At 36.4% G+C, this 19,723-nt stretch overlaps 2 protein-coding genes across 7 annotated transcripts in view; one reads left to right on the top strand and one right to left on the bottom strand.

Annotated features, from left to right (window-relative positions):
* Cep290 (Centrosomal protein 290kDa) overlaps positions 1-19,623 on the top strand; it is a 45,964-nt gene extending 26,341 nt beyond the window's left edge. For all 5 annotated transcript variants that reach the window (XM_076371131.1, XM_031978482.2, XM_076371132.1 and 2 more), the window contains one exon: positions 19,464-19,623. The gene's annotated coding sequence lies outside the window, so the exon portion shown is untranslated. The remainder of the gene's footprint in view (positions 1-19,463) is intronic.
* cysu (peroxidase homolog) overlaps positions 2,097-19,723 on the bottom strand; it is a 32,788-nt gene continuing 15,161 nt past the window's right edge. Inside the window, exons 3-17 of one of the 2 annotated variants that reach the window (XM_031978484.2) lie at positions 18,541-18,620; positions 17,607-17,700; positions 17,031-17,222; positions 16,437-16,633; positions 14,074-14,326; positions 12,396-12,541; positions 9,972-10,213; positions 9,579-9,711; positions 9,226-9,353; positions 9,042-9,151; positions 8,872-8,964; positions 7,937-8,106; positions 7,697-7,805; positions 7,149-7,239; positions 2,097-3,879 (exon numbers count right to left, since the gene is read on the bottom strand). In XM_031978484.2, coding sequence (XP_031834344.1) covers positions 3,733-3,879; positions 7,149-7,239; positions 7,697-7,805; positions 7,937-8,106; positions 8,872-8,964; positions 9,042-9,151; positions 9,226-9,353; positions 9,579-9,711; positions 9,972-10,213; positions 12,396-12,541; positions 14,074-14,326; positions 16,437-16,633; positions 17,031-17,222; positions 17,607-17,700; positions 18,541-18,620 — 2,185 coding nt within the window. In that variant the 3' untranslated portion in view covers positions 2,097-3,732. Of the gene's footprint in view, positions 3,880-3,932; positions 7,091-7,148; positions 7,240-7,696; positions 7,806-7,936; positions 8,107-8,871; positions 8,965-9,041; positions 9,152-9,225; positions 9,354-9,578; positions 9,712-9,971; positions 10,214-12,395; positions 12,542-14,073; positions 14,327-16,436; positions 16,634-17,030; positions 17,223-17,606; positions 17,701-18,540; positions 18,621-19,723 lie in introns of those variants that run through there. The other variant, XM_031978485.2, reaches the window with a different exon arrangement.

Consider the following 19,723-nt stretch of genomic DNA (forward strand, 5'->3'; position numbering starts at 1 on the left):
TACTATTTATATCCTTCGAATCGTTTAACTTTCGAGATATGCTTTTAGCCAGGATATATTTAACAATATTTGTATCAATTTTCTTATTTGCTGCGATCAACATTCTCTCAGCTACGTTATTTGCAGGTAATAGTTTGCGATCTTTTTTCTGTACGTTTTTCATTTCCTTCAGATTTTTCTTAATTTCGTTTAGGGAGCCCCGATTGGATAGTAAATCGGCTTTTCTTGAATCGGAAATCGATGGATAAACTTCAGTATTCTGAAAATTGTTAACCTCTGGTGAAGAATTGTACCTTATTACATTTACGTGAGAATTTTTGAACGTTTCTAATGAAAATAAAATTACGTTTTAATTAATGAAATACGTCTAATGAAACAATATATTTATTCTTTCATTTGTCGACAAAATATAATTTTGGTCTAAGAGAAAAGAAACTGTACACGATCTCTCTATATTTTCAAAAATTCCCGAATTACAAGATTAAAAATAACCTCGCAGAATGTTGCGTGATATCGATTGAACGATCCAGTGAAGGAGATATACACCCGCGTGCCCCGTAACTACCTTGTAAATCATTCTTTCCGACATTGCTAGTAAATTTCACGCGGGTTAGATAACTTACCGCGGTGAAATATTTACACTGCCATTGCATAGAACACTGAACAACTCCCGTTCAATGTACAACCTCGATGCATCTTCTCTTCCATTTCGAGGTGCGGATTAACCATCAAACACCGGATGCTTTTAGCTATTGAGCGGTTGCCGTGTCTGGGTCACCAGAGACCCGTACCTATCATTCATTTTTTACCATTCACGAAAGTTTTTGTTTATAATCACTGATGATTTATAATATAGCATTTGTTGTTTTTATTAGCATAAAAAATAATGAAATGTAAAGAGAAATGTCAAGAATGTGTAAAAAAAGATGGAGAATATAAATATTAAGCATTTATGTTTGATATGATTTTCATTGACGATTTAAATTATCATTTAACTTCGGGTAAAATAAGTCCAGACACGGCTACCAAAGGGTTAATCAATGCGAAGGAGGGTGAATTCAAAATAATTAATAGAGGTTCCATAAATGGCACTCTTGTTAATGTGACTTTATTCGTTGTCGGTACTTATGTACAAAATACAACATATAAACAGGGACTGGGTGTATAGTGGCTCGGGAAATACGTAGTCACTCTGTCTTCATCTTTTATGGAGAACTTATAGCATTGGTCAAAATAATTGGAGGATCACTGACAACTGTGGTTATTAAATTGTAAATTTTTACACAGAAATATATTTTCATACTGAAGTATAGGTAATACGAGTTAAAATAGCATGCTACTTGTTATATTAATTTTATTTCTTACACTAACGGTTTAAATAAGTTAAAAGCAGTATAAAAAAATCATAATTTCTGTTTTACTTTTTGTTTACCGATTAAAATATTACTTCTTATCTTGTGGAATCGAAGTAAACTTCATATTACGAAAATTATTTAATGTTGTATCTTACACTAATCATACGTCTCATGGTCTATGCACAGCGTGACCATGAGAGTTTATGATACAATCTAAAAGAAATGAATCGAAAATACTGTAGTAATTTAAATATAAATTAACTTATAGTTTAAAAATTTACAATTTAAGGTTATCAAATACTTGATTTTAAACCTAGAAATAAAATCATTGGATCCTGCAATTATTTTGAATGCAACACGATGAGAGATAGAAACTTGGAGTCATTTAGCCGCAACCACCATGCACACGTATATACATAATACAATATAATAATACTCGAAGCGATTTAAAGTGCTGTTCCCGTATGCCAGACTCACACTCCACACCGTCAGGCTTCTTCCTCTTATTTGATAGTCCTCAATTAAGGTAAATGTACTAATAATCAACTAATCAAGACTACAAAGATAATATATTTATATTATAAATGTGAATATGCAATATAACTATAAATGTTCTTGTATATAAATGTAAATATTTATATTAAATATTAAATTTTGAATATTGAATATTGAATATTAAATATTAAATATTAAATTTTGAATATTGAATATTGAATATTAAATATTAAATATTAAATATTAAATTTTGAATATTGAATATTAAATATTAAATATTAAATATTAAATATTAAACATTAAATATTAAATATTAAATTTTGAATATAAAATGTTTATATGACCTTCACTGGTTAGTTATTGGTACATTTACCTGAAAAAGGAGGAAAGTGGTCTAACAACAACGACAAAGTGGCGTGCCGTTTTGATAAGTGTACGGGGAAAATAGTCACACCATGTTACATACGTAAATGTATTGCATAAATTACTACATGTATTTAGTACTATTTTATAGTTGTTACTGTATGGGGATTTCCGCGGCTCATAAAGGGATAATTTATGGCTCAACGGTCGATCAACTTAACACTGTAAGATCCACTGTTTAAAAATTCAACATTTGACTTCAACTTTTGATAAAGATTGAGTCGAAACGATGCTTAAATGACATTATTAATTGTTTCACTTGACAAGGCATTCGAGTGGCTACTTTTATAACACTTGGCTGAGATAATTGTTCATTTAATAGATTATTTTTACTTACGATATATCCTGTAAATTCGTATGGATTACCAACAGAATTTAATTAATTAAACAGAAGTTAATTAATTCTTTTCGTTCGATTAATTATTTTTCTTTCCGGTGTATCTGATGTTCCGTAACTTGTGACAAAATAAGTAAGAAACCACTTTCTCTTAATAGAAAAGTAAACGAGACTTTCATTAATTTTTAGAAATCAACTTTTTCATACTGACTGCTTTTCAAAAAATATATATCTTTTTAATTAAAACGTTTTATCATAAATTACGGAGACAGTCTACCTTGTCCACCTTAATCACAAGAAACATTATACAATCATCCCTTTCTAACCTCGACAAAACTTCCTAAGCCTATAGAATATCCAAAAATAAGGGACACGCATCTTCTTTTATTGCCAGTACCACAAATTTCATGGATAAAATCACTTTTCACGAATGACCGCTTACAAACTGATCTCAAAAACTGTTCAAGCTAGGAGTATACCTTAAACAACCAAATTCTACACCTCCTCTCATATAACAACACAACAAAAACAATTTCTCGAAAAATCAACGAACCGCGCTTATCTCAAATTCCATCTCTACCTCCCACATTCTTCAAACTTTCCCCAAAAAATGTCGTCTTGACACTATTATCCATAAAAGAAACAACTTGCCTCGCCATTCAAACTACATTTTTACCTTACACACTTTCCAGAACGCCATAAAAAATATCAATCTTAAAAAGAATGCTTTCATCTGACTCGCATATTCATCGATAAAAAGTACATATACGCGTCACTTATTTTCGTTGTTCCACCGCGGAATTTTCATCAAAATCAGAAGGGGATTGTCAACGTTCCTTGTCAGTGTTGAAACACATGCTGCGCGATGCGCGGTTGAGAGAAGCGATGCGCATCCTTCATCGCGCTTCGACGGTGACGGAAATGAAATAGAGAGACGGATACGTTGCGCTGTTTATTCAACCATGGATATAAAAGGTGTTCGTGTGTGTATGTTTGTGTGTATGGTTCGAGCATGGGGCTCTCAAGCTGCGTTTCTATCTACTGGGGTGGGGGGGGGACAAATCTCTGGAGTATTCACCCTCGTGCACTCGATGCTCCGAATACCTGCTCGTGGGTGCGGGATTACTTTCTCAATCCCAGATACGCGGCAACGCCGTTAATACTCTCAAAGAAGAGGCGCAAGATCTCCTCTCTGTTGTAGTTGTTCCGCACCTTCTTCGGCCTCGCCTGGCGTCTTCGCGGGTCAAGCAAGTGCTCCTCCACCAATCGCTACAGTACAATAGTTATACATTGTTTGGTGCTGTACGGTGTCGTCGAATCGTCCTGCCGCGATACTTTGTCGGTACCGTGTGATTTCGCTCGAGATTTCATGTTGGCTGTGTACTATGGAACTGTCTGGTACTTCGTGTAATTTTATTTACTGTCCATAGGTTGCGGATTTTATACGTTTCAGGGTAATAGGTTTCGAGAGATTTTGTATCGGTTTTCATTGAATTATTGGTGTAGGAATGTAGGAAGGTTGTGACTGTTTACATGAAACATTATTGTGTTATATGTGCGTGTGGTTTTATTTTGTTCTGAGTTTCGTAGATTGGCGTAGTTTTTGGTTTGTTCCGAGTCTTGTAGATCGGTTTATGAACATTTGTTGCTGTGTGAATATCCGCAGGCTAATTGTTAAGGGAAGAGTATAAATTAGGACGTTTCGTAAATCTGTGTGCTTAGTGTGGGATCTGATTCATTGCACGATGGTGTACAGTGAATTGTATTCTGTCAAAATTAGAGTTCAATGTGGTTTGCTGCCTTGATTGCGATAATGTTAACAATTGTTTTTTACAGACACGTAGCTTAACCCTTTACAGGGTAGAATTCCTGAGAAATAAACGAAATTCGTTTGCTATCGAACATTCTTTTAAGAGCTAAACAAAATTAATTGTTTATTTTCCATTTTTGAAAATTCCATTTTGATTGCGCATCAATTTAATTGAGAACTAGCAGAACATTACTTCGAATGAAAGCTGTGTTCATAAATATGTCTGTCGACAATTTAAACTTAAGTTGTACTTCGTGTGCGCGTTCTTTCAATAGATTCGTCTAAGTTAAATAAAACTCAGACTTACGAAACGATTCGATGTTTGCTATGACAGAGGCGAAGACTAGACGTTGCTTCAAGGGAAATTCGATGAAGGAAATTATCGTTAGCTACGTGCTACTATATACATCGTGTGCGTGTTCTTAATATCTGTTATGATTAACGTCTACCACGTACGAGTAATAAATTAAAAGTTCGACGTATAAAAGTGTGCGAAAAAGGGCGAAACTTGAATGTATTGTAAGGGTTGCACGTCAGTAAACATGTTCTTTTCTTTACTCAGCGTTTTCGCAAAGTAATATATTGATACTGGAGAATTATGCAAAATCGTATGCATCAATGTTGACGATTAAAAAATTCCTACATTGACCTAACGCAAAAGAGGGCGTTCAACAAATAATTTCACCTTCCACAATTTCGTAGAACAAACAAAGAAGTTATATTATACATATATCAACTTAGTATACTGCATTGAAATTATTTTTGCATCCTCCGAATTAATCTCCGCGATAATCACAACGGGCTGTAAAAACTTCTAATTCATTGAAATCGATTGATCTTTCGTGGATTGAAGATTGTTTGAATCGAATTTGAAATTAATCGTGTCTCTATCGAGTGTAATGTAAATAACAATTGTAGCAATCGTGTCCGAGAGAGAAATATAATGATTTCCCGACGTTTAAGGTCCGTTGTATTTCCCAGATTAGTGATCACAGAATGGAATTCACGAGGGAAGGGGCAAACGAAGAAGTGTTTGCCTGGCGGTATAAATATTCGAGTATTTATCAGGTAATCGAACGCTATATAACGCACGACGTTCTACCATCGGGTAGGTACACATTTATCTACGTGCACTATCTACTAGCTAACACTAACTAGCAATAACGAGTGATCCTGTATGCAAGAGTATCGATCGCCTCGCGACCTGTTAACCCATGCAAATATTCGCAACGTTTCAACTGCGATGCGACACGGGAGCAACTAAACTGTTCTACTGTATCAACTAAACTACATTGTCGGCCAAAAGTATTAGGCCTCTGTATAATGAATCCTTTCCAAAAAAAAAACAATACCGCCAGTTTTATAAAGTAAATTACTTTTTAAACGACCACATAAAAATGTGCGTTGTAAGGATGATTGTTTGTGTTACGATATAAATGTTATTTATCATTAATAACTGAATCATGTTTCATTTACTAATAGCGATGAAGAGGTAAACTGCAGAATTTGTAAAATGTAAATGAATTTGTACGAAGATGTTTGTTACTCGGTAACTAGAATTATTTAGATTATGCTAGATTGTTCTCTGTGATTGTTATGTATGATAAAGTATATCGTGTGACTGGATCTTACTTTGCATAGAAGCAATTTAAGCAAACAAATTTTTCATCGAGCCTTTAAGAATTTTTCTAGATACTTGATGGATAGCATTTCCTATTTTCAATTACTACAAGTCTCGGTCTTATACTTTTGGTCGATGCTGTACTTTCAAAGCGATTATTAAAAGCAGTCAACGCGGAATGTTGTTTTACGTAAATGCATTCTGGTTACGCAATGGTCGCGATTGCAACTTATACTACGTCCTTGCTATTTCGGTAATAATCACTAGCAAATATACACGAAGAAATTCATACCATTTCAAGTTTGATGTGTGTATACTGTTTTCCGTGTTGGAAATTGTTTACCATTCGAATTTCTTTTGCCTCTGTTCATGAAATGCAGCATTTCTGCCATCGATGCAGAAAACATTTAATTTATTCTACAATCTGTTTTAATATCAGAAGTTTAAATATACGACAATCATCTAGGTATTAACGATTGGTCAAAATAATTCAAATATGAATATTTCTGCTTACATTCATTGCATATATTAAAAATCTCCTCCGATTCTTATTGATTGATCCCCTAAACGATTTCCAACGGGAGCAACAATATAAAAGATAATTGCAGCAATTTCGAATCAAATTTGCCTTGAAACATCTTGAGACTTCTTAACTGTCTACTTTGACACACACACAGTATATACGTATAAAAATTAAGGATAAAAAAAAACTGCAATAGAAACTACAATTGAATTATAATTCATATTCAGGCAGTAATCGCCGAATGTAAATTATAATCCGGTTTCTAAATAATAAATTAAGGCTACGGTGTTTCTAATAAGTATCCGAGGTTTATAATTACTCAAGGCCGCTATGGGGTCTATCCGTCCGTCTGCTATGTGTCCCTAAGGTGATCCGAAATGCAACGTGCAGACGCAACTAGGGCTTAGCTATGCTACAGTACCGTAATGTGTCTCGAGTAAAGGGGTGCCTAAGGGTCGTGCTTCTCGGCTCGTGACTGTTGTTGACTACGTGGTGGTGTTCGTCTAGGCGGTTCTATACTTTATGTCTAAAAAACAGCCTGTTTACTTTCCGTATGGTTCGTACTGGCCCTCTAGATTACTCACATATTGCGCTTGACTCGACGTAGGATAATCGGCCCATTTGGTCAGGTCCATGCTAGGTAGAATGCCGCTTCGACACGGAACTCGGGGATTTCTGTGAAAAAAGCAATATCCAGTAAAATGTTTATCCTGCAATTAATATACAATTCACTCTTGCTACACGAATATTCCTTAACATCACTTTCTTTCGAAACATAGGATGCGACAGTTTTGTTTCAATGAAAATATATTTCGAATATTCATTAGAAATTATGTTTATAGAGGTATATCAATTTTATGAAAGAAGTCCTTACTTTTGAAATTCTAATAACAAGGTATTACTAAAGGACTCAAAGAAGGATGCAAAGTTCAACGATAGATAATACTCATCAAAACTTCTTTCATTTAACAATGATCACCTACCAAACTTCTAAATCCGCCTATATCAATTACCTGTGTTAAATTCATTCACACATCTCCATAATAAAAGATTACAATTAAAACCGAAAGGTCAACTATCGTTTCAAATCAACCTCAATAGTGTCCAAGATTTAGCTACCAAAGTCACGTACATTTCGTGGTCGGGCAAGACCATAGGGTAGATCTGTATGGTATCGATCAGATCGGTGTTGTCGCAGATCACTCTGGCGAGCTTCACTTTCCGAATCTCGTTCAGTTGTTCTAGGGGCAAAAAGAGGAAAGTGAAAGTGGATCCGTTCGTGAACAGAATTTCCGGGCATTACACTTGTCCCACGATCGGCGATCACGGCCTTGGATCGGATCGTGATCCCCGATTGGAAAGGTTCTTTTACCGAGAGTGAAGGACGATGGCTGGTTCGGCAGCTCATACCAAAATCGGTCGCCGCGACGGGAATAGCTGAATTGCGTGGCAATTATACAGGCGAAGGTTGGTCCGAGCATGCTACCCGGAAGCGGCCTCTCGGACACACCGCCGGACCACAGATCGACGTCAGCGGGATGTCTGAAAAGATCGAGTTGAATCGCACCGTTAGTTCCGGGAATTCTGTACGGGCAGTCCGCGGAAACCGATTCGTTGATGCGTAATCCTTCGCGCATAGGTCGAAAACCGGTGACACTTTAAATTTAACACGGCTTGAATTATTAATAAGGCATGATTGATGAGTTTCGCTCAATGTATCTTCGTCGAGCGGTTGCCCGGAACTTTCCGAGTTCTTTTTTTTTTTTCATTCGTTCGGTTGAAACGTTTCGCAGTTGGATATACCTACGACTAGACCGCGGAAGTTCATGCAAATATACACCGTTCCACGCAATTTCAAGGATTTGACATTGAATAAAATTGAATTTTTTTTTTGCTAAGTTCTTTTGGTGGATTCACAGTTATAGAAGTAAGTTTTTATTTAGTTTTTACTGTACTCAATTGCACCCCCTGCTTTAAGTATGATTCTATTTATCATTTTTATAAATATGTAGATCACTTTCTCTGTAAAAACAAGTTAAAGTTCATTGTGCTTTTGAAAAAAGTAGACAGTGAAGAGTAGATAGAATAAATTGGGACAGTTATATTTGAATAATTTATAATCAGTGCACCGTCACCGGTTCACGAGATTATTCTAATCGTGTTAGTACTACGATCTCGATTCAATTTTGCATTCTATACTAATTGGCATTTCAATTTGCCTTGTGCATTAATTTCACGTGAAAATGAAAAATGGTGTATTCCAGAGAAGCTGAATCGTTATTTCGTTAGTTCGGTTCGTCTACTCACTCGAAGATGGAGCTGTAGCGACTGATAGTCTCGTTCGGCATTGAACCGAATAGTTCCTCGAAGGTGTCTGCCCAGGGAAGGCCACAGAATTTTCTACAATGCAATTACCGAGATACATACATGTATTATCTTGTTGCCAGTTTATCATGTGTCACGTAAAATTTACTAACCTGAATTCCATGTAACTGGGTATTCCGAATTCACGACCGCGTTGCATATTAAAAGAAACCAGGTCTAGACCAAACTTAGCTCCAGCCTTTTTGAATAAATGATTGGTAACCTGGAATCACGATGAATTACAGTAGTACGTGTCTTTAGATCTTAATAGGAAATTCTACTAGAACGTGTCAATACTTCTTGCGTGATGGAATCATCCATAGCTTGGGCAACCTGGTTCATCAATCCCATAATGTATTCGTCGAAGACGCCAGCTCGATACAAGTCGTAGGGTCTTCTGATTAAATCTGACAGTCTCTTGGATGCTGGATTGAAATTAATAGTAGATTGATTTTATTAAAATTTGTGAAATATAAGAAAATTAAATGTTATTTTTAACTTCAAAATTTTGTTTTTCATATTCATGTTTCATACGGTCATATAAAAGTGTGCATAAAAATAATTGTAACAAATCTTGACTCCTTAATTACTGTTTCATTAGATAAATCGCTTTAACTGTATGGAATTTTAGAGAGTAAAAAATAGATTACCTATGAATTTATGAGCTTTGCTCCATCTTTCTACCGCAGTCGGTAACAACGAGTGGCCAAACCTAAACGCCGCGGACGCGAAAGCATCAATCACTGCTGGATTCACACTTTCATCGTAGCCGTCCCAGTATGCCTTTGGAAGTTCATTTAAATTGATTAATACAATTATTTAAAAAAGTTCTGGTTGTAGAATATAGTATGATTCGTTTAATTTGAAAGTAGTTTAAGTCCATTAAAAAAAGAACCGTATAAAATATAAATAGATAATATAGAATTATAATTATTATTGCTGTTAACTTGATTTCCTTGAATAATTGTTTGAAAAATAATCTACTTTCAACATAAATGACATACATTCTTTATTTTTTAAATTTCGTGCTAACATCTTCTTACATTTTTCTCGAGTATAAGTCCAAATTTCTGCATTACGTCCTTTCCAAGCAGAATAGGCAAGAATTCATTGTAAGTGATGTGCTGTATTTGTGCGATGATAATCCGCCTAGCTTCCTGGAACAGTGTTTCGTCGTCCCAATGCGGATTAATTTGGTTCAGGCTCTTGGCAATCCTGTTGTGCTCCCTCGCCATTAAAGTGTGCATACAAGTCAGCACTAACTGTTCATTCACTCGTATCTCACCTGTAGACAAAAGTCGCGGTACGTTCAGCAAGAATGTTGACCAGTATCTTTTAAAAGTGCGTTATATTTTTTCCACGAGGGAAAAGTGGGGCAACCGCATTCCTCGGTTAAAAAACATTGTGAATCGAATCGAATATCGAGAGATTGAATTCCAATAATTATATTTAAACTATCAATATTCTGATCCTGATCTCAGTGTTTCAATCGTAACACTAGAAATTTTTTATTTTTTCAACATTAAAAATCTTTAATTAATTCAAAACTATAAATTATTAGTCGTTTCAACATTAGAACTGTTTAATCATTTCAAAATTCAATATTTTTAATCGCTTTAATATTAGAAATTTTTAATTATGTCCTCATCAGAAATTGTTAATCGTATTCTTAATATAAAGGTAGGCAATAAGCCGGTACTTCGAAAGGAGCGAAAGAAGCGTGTCGAATAATTGATTGCAGTCTCCCATTAATCAAATAAGATGCATTTATTTATCTCGGCAGAGGCGTTTATCCGAGCATGTTTCCTGAATTAATTGCCCCGATAAATGATGCATGAATGAGTATGGTCTTTTTGCCGATTATTCTGGCAACTTCACCGATGAAGCTGTCGACCTTGGTTCCGGGCCACTCCCTTTCTACGCCGATAATCGACCGATCGAACGGCTATCAACGTTCTTCGGCTCAACGGTGCAGAATGCGACCGTTCTGAAAGTAAATTTCGACACTGCCACCGGTAGATAACGCGACGATTATTATCGTTTATCCGGTAGCAACGCGTAACTCCGTACACGGTTATTAGTTAATTACGACATGCGAGTAGTTCCGTCGTGCGACGATCGATTCCTTCTTATGTTCTTCTACAGTGGGATTAATCGACGCCGAGCGTTTCGTCGTTCCAAGAACCGACGTATGTAAAGTGAACGCAAATATTAATACCACGATCGAGCAATCAACTTTCAATGCCTCGAACAGCGTTGTTTTTACGTACATGAAAAAGCTTTATTCGCAGGAATTCTACAGTATTGATGCAAACCGTAACATGCATAATTTTAGAAAATATAATGTTGAAAGAGGATTATTTTGCTACTGTATTTTATACTTTGATATGTTGACCGATTCGGATTTATTACGATTATTCATTTAATCTCCTTGTTTCTTATAAGTTTTAATGATATTTAGTTCATTCGATGCACAATCGTAAAGACTAGTATTTATTATAGCAATATAAAATTATAACAGACATTTTTACTGAAGAGGTACGCTACGTTTTTGTGTCGTTATAAACAACGGAGATATTTCAGATTCTAGTGTTAGTTGATTCTTTCATCGATGAAATAAAATAGTAGATAAAGTCATCGTTGCAATTGAGAAATTGTAACAAAACTTCATTTTCCAACCGAGATTAAGCATTTACGACCGCTAACTATTAACTGCGGCTAGGTAACTACAGGTTACTGTGCTCGAGCGTATTATGATTGAATTGTTTCTTAGGTACGCGTGATTATCACGTAGGATAAACGTGATTTTCCTTTAACCGGCTGAACAGAACGTGGGAAAAGTTGCTGCTCTGTTAGCGAACGTTGACGGGGTTGCGATAACATCATGAACGGTAATGACTTTTTTTTGCCGCTTACAATATAACTGTCTGATCGAATCAGGAACGTAGAAAATTTTGATTTGTACGTTGTTTGTACGTTTTATCAGCGTGCCTCTTAGATAGTATCACGTTTGACCATTGCAAACAGGTTTTAATGTATCGAGAAAACTTTCTTCTCTTTAAGAAAATTATTACAGTTCAATATTAATAATATTAATAATATAAGAATAAAATTATTACACCTTTTCATATCTGTGCATGAATTTTAACTGTACGAAATGAAAGGTAGTCGCTTGCAGTTCACTTAACACTAGGATTACCGTACCAGTCAAAATGACTAATTCCGGTTTTTTTGTTTCGCAATTATTGAATATTCGAAATAATTTTGAAAATAAATAGTTTCATTTGAATACTATAATAAATTTCTGGACAAACTGAAAATAATCTATTGTTACAATTTTTATAGGGATTACGTATGAATCGTATTAAATGCTCGGTAGATCTAGTGTCAACGAATAATTAAAGTCTTGTTATATTACCATTGCCGCAGAAGATTAAAAAATACCCACTTGGGGAAAATAGATTTACCTGCTTCGAAGCAGTACATCGATCGGTTTGGTCTCGTGCAACCCTCGTCCGGGATGTCTAGTTTCAACGGCAGTAGATCTTTCAGACCGTACTCGGAGAAGACCGGATTCATACGTAATAGTCCGCCATATCCAGTTCGAAGTTTCCTAAAACACGAGAAGATTTGAGTAAATTTCATAAAGTACAGACCTGCTTAAACCTTTAAAATCATTATAGATAAAACCTCATCCTATGTGAATTTTATTTTAATATCATTAATATATCGCAATGGATAATAAGATTAGTTTCTACAATATTCATTAAGTGTCTCTCTTTAACGACGAGTTCCAAGAATAATTGTTACATTCAGAAGTTCCATGATGTTGACTTAATATCGAGTCGAGTTTGAATATTTAGAGATATAACCGAAAGTATCCGTATTTTAAGTCAAAAAGATGGAACTTAAAAATTAATTTCTGTCAGTAGCATGAAAATTATTCGTCAAGCATTTCCCAGGGACATCAACTATCAGAGTCCATTAGATGGACCTGTCTGTTCGTTAAGTGACGTCCAGTTCACAGACGCGTGAAATTTCGTGTTGTGGAACGCCTTAAGCGTCGGAGAAAGACCGCGGGTGCCCGATTGGGAAACCGTGGATCTCATAATGCGAGCGGACTAGAAAGTGCGAGAAGTATAGAATGTATGTGTATCCTAACGTTAGAAAATATAGAACAAACGTAATGCTGATTTATTGTCGCGGATGACGTAACGGACGTGCGCCTCGTTCTGGAGCCGCATCGAAGGGACTAAGGAGGCAGCCAGCCGCCACTTTGGCAGCAGTGTTGCAAGTGTGTTCAATAACCGAACGCCCGGCTATTATTGTTCCGACTATTATTACGTTGTTCGTTTTTCCCTTAAGAGACGCATATTATGAGGCAACCGAGACACTTTGTACCGTGTTCCCATTATATCTTTAAGGCAGGATTTATTGGGAACAGTTACGTATGATAGCGACGATTGAAGACTGAGCTTGTCAGCCTGCGTTCTCTCCGCTGGTAATCCCACAGTTTATAAGGGAAATCGGGAAGTGATTCAAAAATAACTTTGTTGATGTCTCTAATATGACTTGTCTGGATATAACGGATGATAGGCTTGAGGTATTTATAAGAAATGTAATTAACATGTAGTTCGTTGGATACTTATTACAGGAGAGGAACTAAATCTGTTGATTTTAGCTTCGTCTCACGAGAGAATGTACAATTATTTGAACAAGCAATTGGTGCTTACCGTAGTACAAACGGTAAACCGTGAATAGAAAATAGATTTCTATTGAGTAGTAGATTTTTGAATTTAGTGTTGTTGAAAGAAAAGCATTATACAAAAGAATTCTGTTCTTGCGACTTATGTTCCTATATGAAAGAACTTATTATCCTACTGTACCTTCTCATATATTACTAGTCTTCAAAAATGATTAATTATAACTTAAACTGTTATTAAATTGCTGCTAAAAATAACTTAAATAGTTTAAGTAGAATTTACCGGTAGATTTAACTTAGAATAATTTTGTTCAAGCTATTTTTGAGTAACTCTCGATGAGTACCAAGTGTAGATAGACATCGTTAATTATAGGTCCATATGAACTTTGAAATCAATGGGCAGAGCAGAGTAAATTGAATTTGAGTTTCCAACGGACTATTACCTGCCAAACGTTTCCGTGACTCCGTAGACAGTATTTCCGTCCAATACTCCCGTGAGAAGATTAAAAGGCACGCGAGATCCGAGACGGCAACCGGGTCGAACGGCTGGAAACGCGCGAACGAAATCCATGCATTTCACGTTGAACAACCTGTAGAAGTAATCGTCTTCCGGTATGTAGATCTCGTTGCAGTAAGGATTCTTTAGGTGCGGAGGTCGATGGCAACATTCCTCGGGGTCGTTTCGGTTCAGGGGATCTGAAACAGCGAGATCATTGATCACATGAAAATTCCCGGCATTCCGTTTCCTGATAGCATTATTTATTTAATTCCAGCCCCATAGGCGTCATTAACTTTCCCTGTCGATCTATCTAGATACAGGCGTATGTGCGGCTCCGTTGTTGTTACGTAGAAAGATTTTATAAAGAGCGAAGGTGCGAAGATTAACGAATGATCGCTTTATGCGGTACTCAGTAATATTTACTTGGTCGGTACTAACTAGGAAAGTAATCGAACCCGATAATTCAAACAATTATGGAACCTTGTGTAAGTAGAATAAGTCAAGCCTAACACATTGCAATATTTTTTGTACTGAATTTCACTTCGATGGGCCGGTTTCACATTTCAAAGTGAAATTCGTAAAGTAGTAAATACTCGATTTACACGCAAAGTTTCATAATTTGTTGTATTCCCAAGTCCGATAACTTCTTTCGTAAGTTATGTTTAAGTTTTGAATTCATGTAATAAAACATACAATTCCAAGTAGCCTAAGATCGAACGAAATTCATTTATCAACTATCCACGAATATCAATTCAATTATATCATCCTATCATTCGCAAATCCTCTAGTTTTCAGTTCCCTTCGTAAACAAGAACTTATTTACGCCGCCATCTCCGACACGCCCCGTAAACCACGATTCTCTTAAATGATCGGTATCTTCAGATTCCCATTCCCTGGGTAAACACGAAATCCCGTTGATAAACACGATTCTCATGTCGTATATCATTTTTAATGTACCTCCGGTGACACTTTTCTCCCAGAAGTATGCACATAATGAATTTTTCTGCGGTATCGCGTAACAACTGCCACCCTCCTCCTCCCCCTCCTCCTCCTCCTCCGGCTCCCCCCTCCCCCTCTGCCCCCGCCCAGCTCGCCAATGTGTTCCTGCGGTTAATTACCGAGTTCCAGGATAAATGTGTGGACGCGTGCGATTTTGGCGTGGATCGCACGGTCCGTGGAAACGGTAGTCACATGATCGGCCCCCCGGTTATCCGTACGGCGATCGTTCGCTTTCTCTGGCAGTTACCCTAGTTTCGATAGGCGGTAAATATTCGACGTAGAAGGGCTTGGGAGCTGTCTACGACGCTTACTATATATGAACCTCCCCGACACCGCTGATGTAATTGAACTGACGTCGGTTGCATAATTTGCTATTGACTGAAAATTAGGACTCGGCTGGTTTCCCCGTCCGCGCGTCAAGAATTCTCGGTCGCCGGATCCATTCCAGGCTACCGAGCCCCCCATTCTTTTCCCGCTTTTGTCATTCTGATCGGCTTTTTCGAACCTCCGCCGGTTGTTTCAAGGTTGCTCATCTGAGCCGCGTATTTAATTACCATGACGAATTTATGACCAGACAACCATTTTAACTTTCCAATAACTGGTTTAGCATTTTACATAAGTCCGTTGTGCCTTCATTTTGTCCGCCGGGCGACGAATCATTAAGTTTTAATGACTCATGATTTGTCGGTTTAGCGCCTCGTTAATGTTAATTCATCGTACGCTCGTAGGCAGATCGTACGTTTCTCGTAATGGTCCTTTTTCAGAAGTTTTCTTTCATTTGAAATGGATTTGTGGTAAGTTGTGGTTAGCAATGTTTTTATCCCTAGTTTTTGTGAATACGTTTGCATTGCGATTCGTTTCTCGCTCGAGCTCTTGAAATTCATTAAAATTAATCGAAATTTTCGTCACGTGTTTAGCTTGATTGTATAAAGATTGAATAATACCATTGATACTATCTAATTTGGCTGTAGCAGTCTTGAACTCCTAATTTCAAGTTTCACAAATTTTCTATCAAACTCAAAAGATCTAAATTATAGGGAACGAAAACGTTCTTCTGTTGCATTATTCGTTAATTTTGCAACCTGTTGCTCTATGCCGTGCAAGCGTGAAATAAACATTCCATCCATCCGTTTAATCGCTGATCCTACCGCACGTCTTGTGTAACGAATATTTCACTTTTACCAGCCAGAGGTTAATTCATCTATTCTTTTTTTCGGTGCGTTATCAATTCCTACGATCAATCTCGATAAATCGTATGCGTGTAAACTTTACTTCACGTCTCGAGGATTATCGGTGTTGCGATCGTACCTAGAGGCGTTCCTGTCAGCGTATAGTCGTGGTCCATGAACTGTCCCCAGGCGATCACCATAACCGTGCCCGCGTGATCGTGATAACCCTCGTCCGGATGCATCGTGCGGGACACGATGCGCGACAATGGCAGATCTCGGCCGGTCGTTGATATCCTCGGCGCTGTTAAACCATCCGAGAACCGTGGAGGCATCAGTCTGTGAAAAATAGAAAGATTCGCCGTTGAAACACTGTAGAATTATGCTGCCAACAGATCAAATTAATTCTTTTCAAGGAATACACTGAGAAAGTATCCAGAAATTTTGGCGAATGTTTAGCTGAATGTAATTCTAAAAATATTTCATACGTATTTCCCTTTATCGACCTTAGTTCAAATTAAAAGGGTGAACAGACCTCAAAGTTTAGAAGAGTGGAAGTGAAAATCATATTTGGAAACTACTCGTGCTAGAAGAATGTTGTAGAGAAGAATATTGAAAAGTATATTTTCAAATTCCAAATAGGAATGAAATGGAACCTCGATATTTATTTCATAGAAAAAGTTATTATAATTGAGCTTTTTGAATACAGTACTTCTTATGTAGACTAATAATTCACCTCTGGAATGGTGACAGCGTGGAACCCCAGGTTGGGTTCCTCAGGTTCGTGCAGAGAGCATCATTTCGTCGATACTTTCCTGGTCGACACTCCACCTCGCTCAGGAAAGCTGGGCATACGTCCTGGATCAGCGTCTTCGAGGTGTCGATCAGGGGCAGACTTTTCTCGATTTCTTCGACGGTTAGCCCGTACCTAACATAATTCAATTTAGTAACCATAATCTATTTTTCAATTTTTACGTAACATACTATTTGTTTCTATCATAAGAATATTTAAAAATTGCTTAAAATTGAATAATTAAAAGTTTTTAGTCACATTTAAAGTGCAGTTGTAAATTCTAGTAGGGCTACTTAACGAATGGTTCGATAAAAAATATTTGCAAGAAAAATAGATGAAGGAAGTCGAGGCTCAAATTCTAGTCTAGATATTTAATCCACCAACTTTCACTTCTATATTTCATACGTTCCAGTAATGTAAGGTAATCACTAACGATTAAAGAGTCATTCTACATCGGCAAGGATCTATATATAATAAATAAATTAAAATAGAGAACACAATTAGAATGAAGGTTCTTACGTTTTCACAAGGTTCGCGGTAATGTCCAGAAGAAGTTCACCGACCGTAGCCAAGTCTTCAGGTCGCCACATTTTAGCTTTCGGTTGCGCTACATCTGTGTCAATCATCGGGACATAGAAATATCGAACATGTGAAATATTAATGTTGGTAGTTAAGTTTGCAACAATCGAATTTTAAAAGGATTTGACTCTATAATTAAATCATCACCTCCAGCATGTATAAGAAAGACTAGGGCAATAATGTATATGGAAAAGTTTTATAGCCATGGTGGTTAAAGCAGGGCTAGCATGCTCGGCAAATCTGAAAAGCACGGATTCGAACCCCCCATAATGATACGGTGTTCCAATTTTTCTCGAAATTTTACTATTATTTACATTGTTTAGTTATAATACCTTCATTCTTCACAAGTTTTCCCTGATATAATTAACTAATATAATAATAATAGTTTACGAATTTCGAATAAATTTCTATTCAATTAACTCGCAATTAAAAGTTGTATGTAATATTATAAAGTTAAATAAATATTAAATAAATAAATATATACAACATAATTCGAAAAATTCCTCCAAAGGAGTCCATAAAAATAAATATAAAAATATGAATGATTGAATATTTGGTTTAAATCCAAGCGGAATATCTCAATATATCGAATGAAATAATAAAGCAAAAGTAGTTATCTTCTTCGGATAATTTTAAGTCAAAATGAGTATCCGCCATAGTATTCGGTTTCCAATCCAGCGAGTATTCAAATGGAATTCAGGTTTTAAATCAAATGAATATCTAGGTATATTTGAATTCAATCGAATGGGAAACTTATTTGTTATATAATCGGAGTAATTAAAATTCATTCCGAAATTCCGCACACACTCAAATAATTACAGAAGATTCGGAAGTATTTAAGTGTATTATTCTGTCACTAACTGAATATACTCACTGATACGTTTCCTTGCTTCAAGGTATGCGCGATTAATGGCATCATAAGTGATGCACGTCTGCGATCCGCCGGTCGTCGGGCTGAAAGATGAAAAAAACGGGAATGAAAGTTTATACCACGTGCTCCCGATCTTCGAATACGATCATATTATTTATAGCTTCCCATTCTCTTCATCCCCTACCCCCATGTTCCTTTCGCATTTTTCACATTTGAGTTAATTGCCTAACCCTGTAGCCTACTTTCGTGAGAAGCCAGGTGACCATGCCTTCGCGAGCCACGCATTTACCGTCTCTCAGCGCTCTCGGATATTCTGTATCAAGGTAACCCGAAACTATCATACGAACCGTGGCTTGTGCACTAGCGAGCGCACATGAATTGACATATCCTGTTTCTTGCAACGAAATAATACTGGCATTGACGTGCCGCTCGTGGCTTTTACCTTCGAAGGTTGACCCGGCGGTTTCGTCGCCTTGTCACCTTGCTTTCGGTTTAGCCAGTCCCCGATCATTTCCTCGTTTAGCTTCTGGCACGGTCGATTGCCGATGCCGTTAACGTCGGGCAACTATTTTTATACCTTTTCAGGAAACCTCTACATTGTTTTTATACAGGCATTCACTAATCATGCGGTTCAAATAAATTGTAGTATTACCTATCAATAGAAAGAAAGCTAGTCCTAATTGGTAATGGTGTTATGAATTAAATTTTTGCTCTTCTTAACACAACACACATTTTATTTATCGAAATAAATTCTTCTTTTCCTATTTTCAACGAGTTGTAACGTACATTAATTAATATGTAACGTAAGACATGTAACGCATAAAGATTTTAAATATTTATATTGCATACTATTCTAACAACGGATCATTTAATTGTCAACGAGCGTCTTCCATTATTAGTGAAATCGAATTTTCTTTTGATTTCAGTTCTTCATCCCTTGAAGAATGTTGCAGTGTCAGCTATCGAAGATTTAGAATAAATAAACTATTATAGCAGAGTGCCTTTTCAGACTCGATGAGAAATATGCTTTTTTTTATTCATTGATTCTTGTATTTTATTATTTATAGTAAAGAAATGTATTTTTAATCGAGTATTGTTCGGATTTATGAATGTTTATGGTAAGTGTGAGTGAAAATGTGAAAGTGTCAGAAATATGTGGTTATGAAAGATGACGCCAGGACGTATG

Source organism: Nomia melanderi, chromosome 9 (genome assembly GCF_051020985.1).
Source record: "Nomia melanderi isolate GNS246 chromosome 9, iyNomMela1, whole genome shotgun sequence".
NCBI classification, from domain to species: Eukaryota; Metazoa; Arthropoda; class Insecta; order Hymenoptera; family Halictidae; genus Nomia; species Nomia melanderi.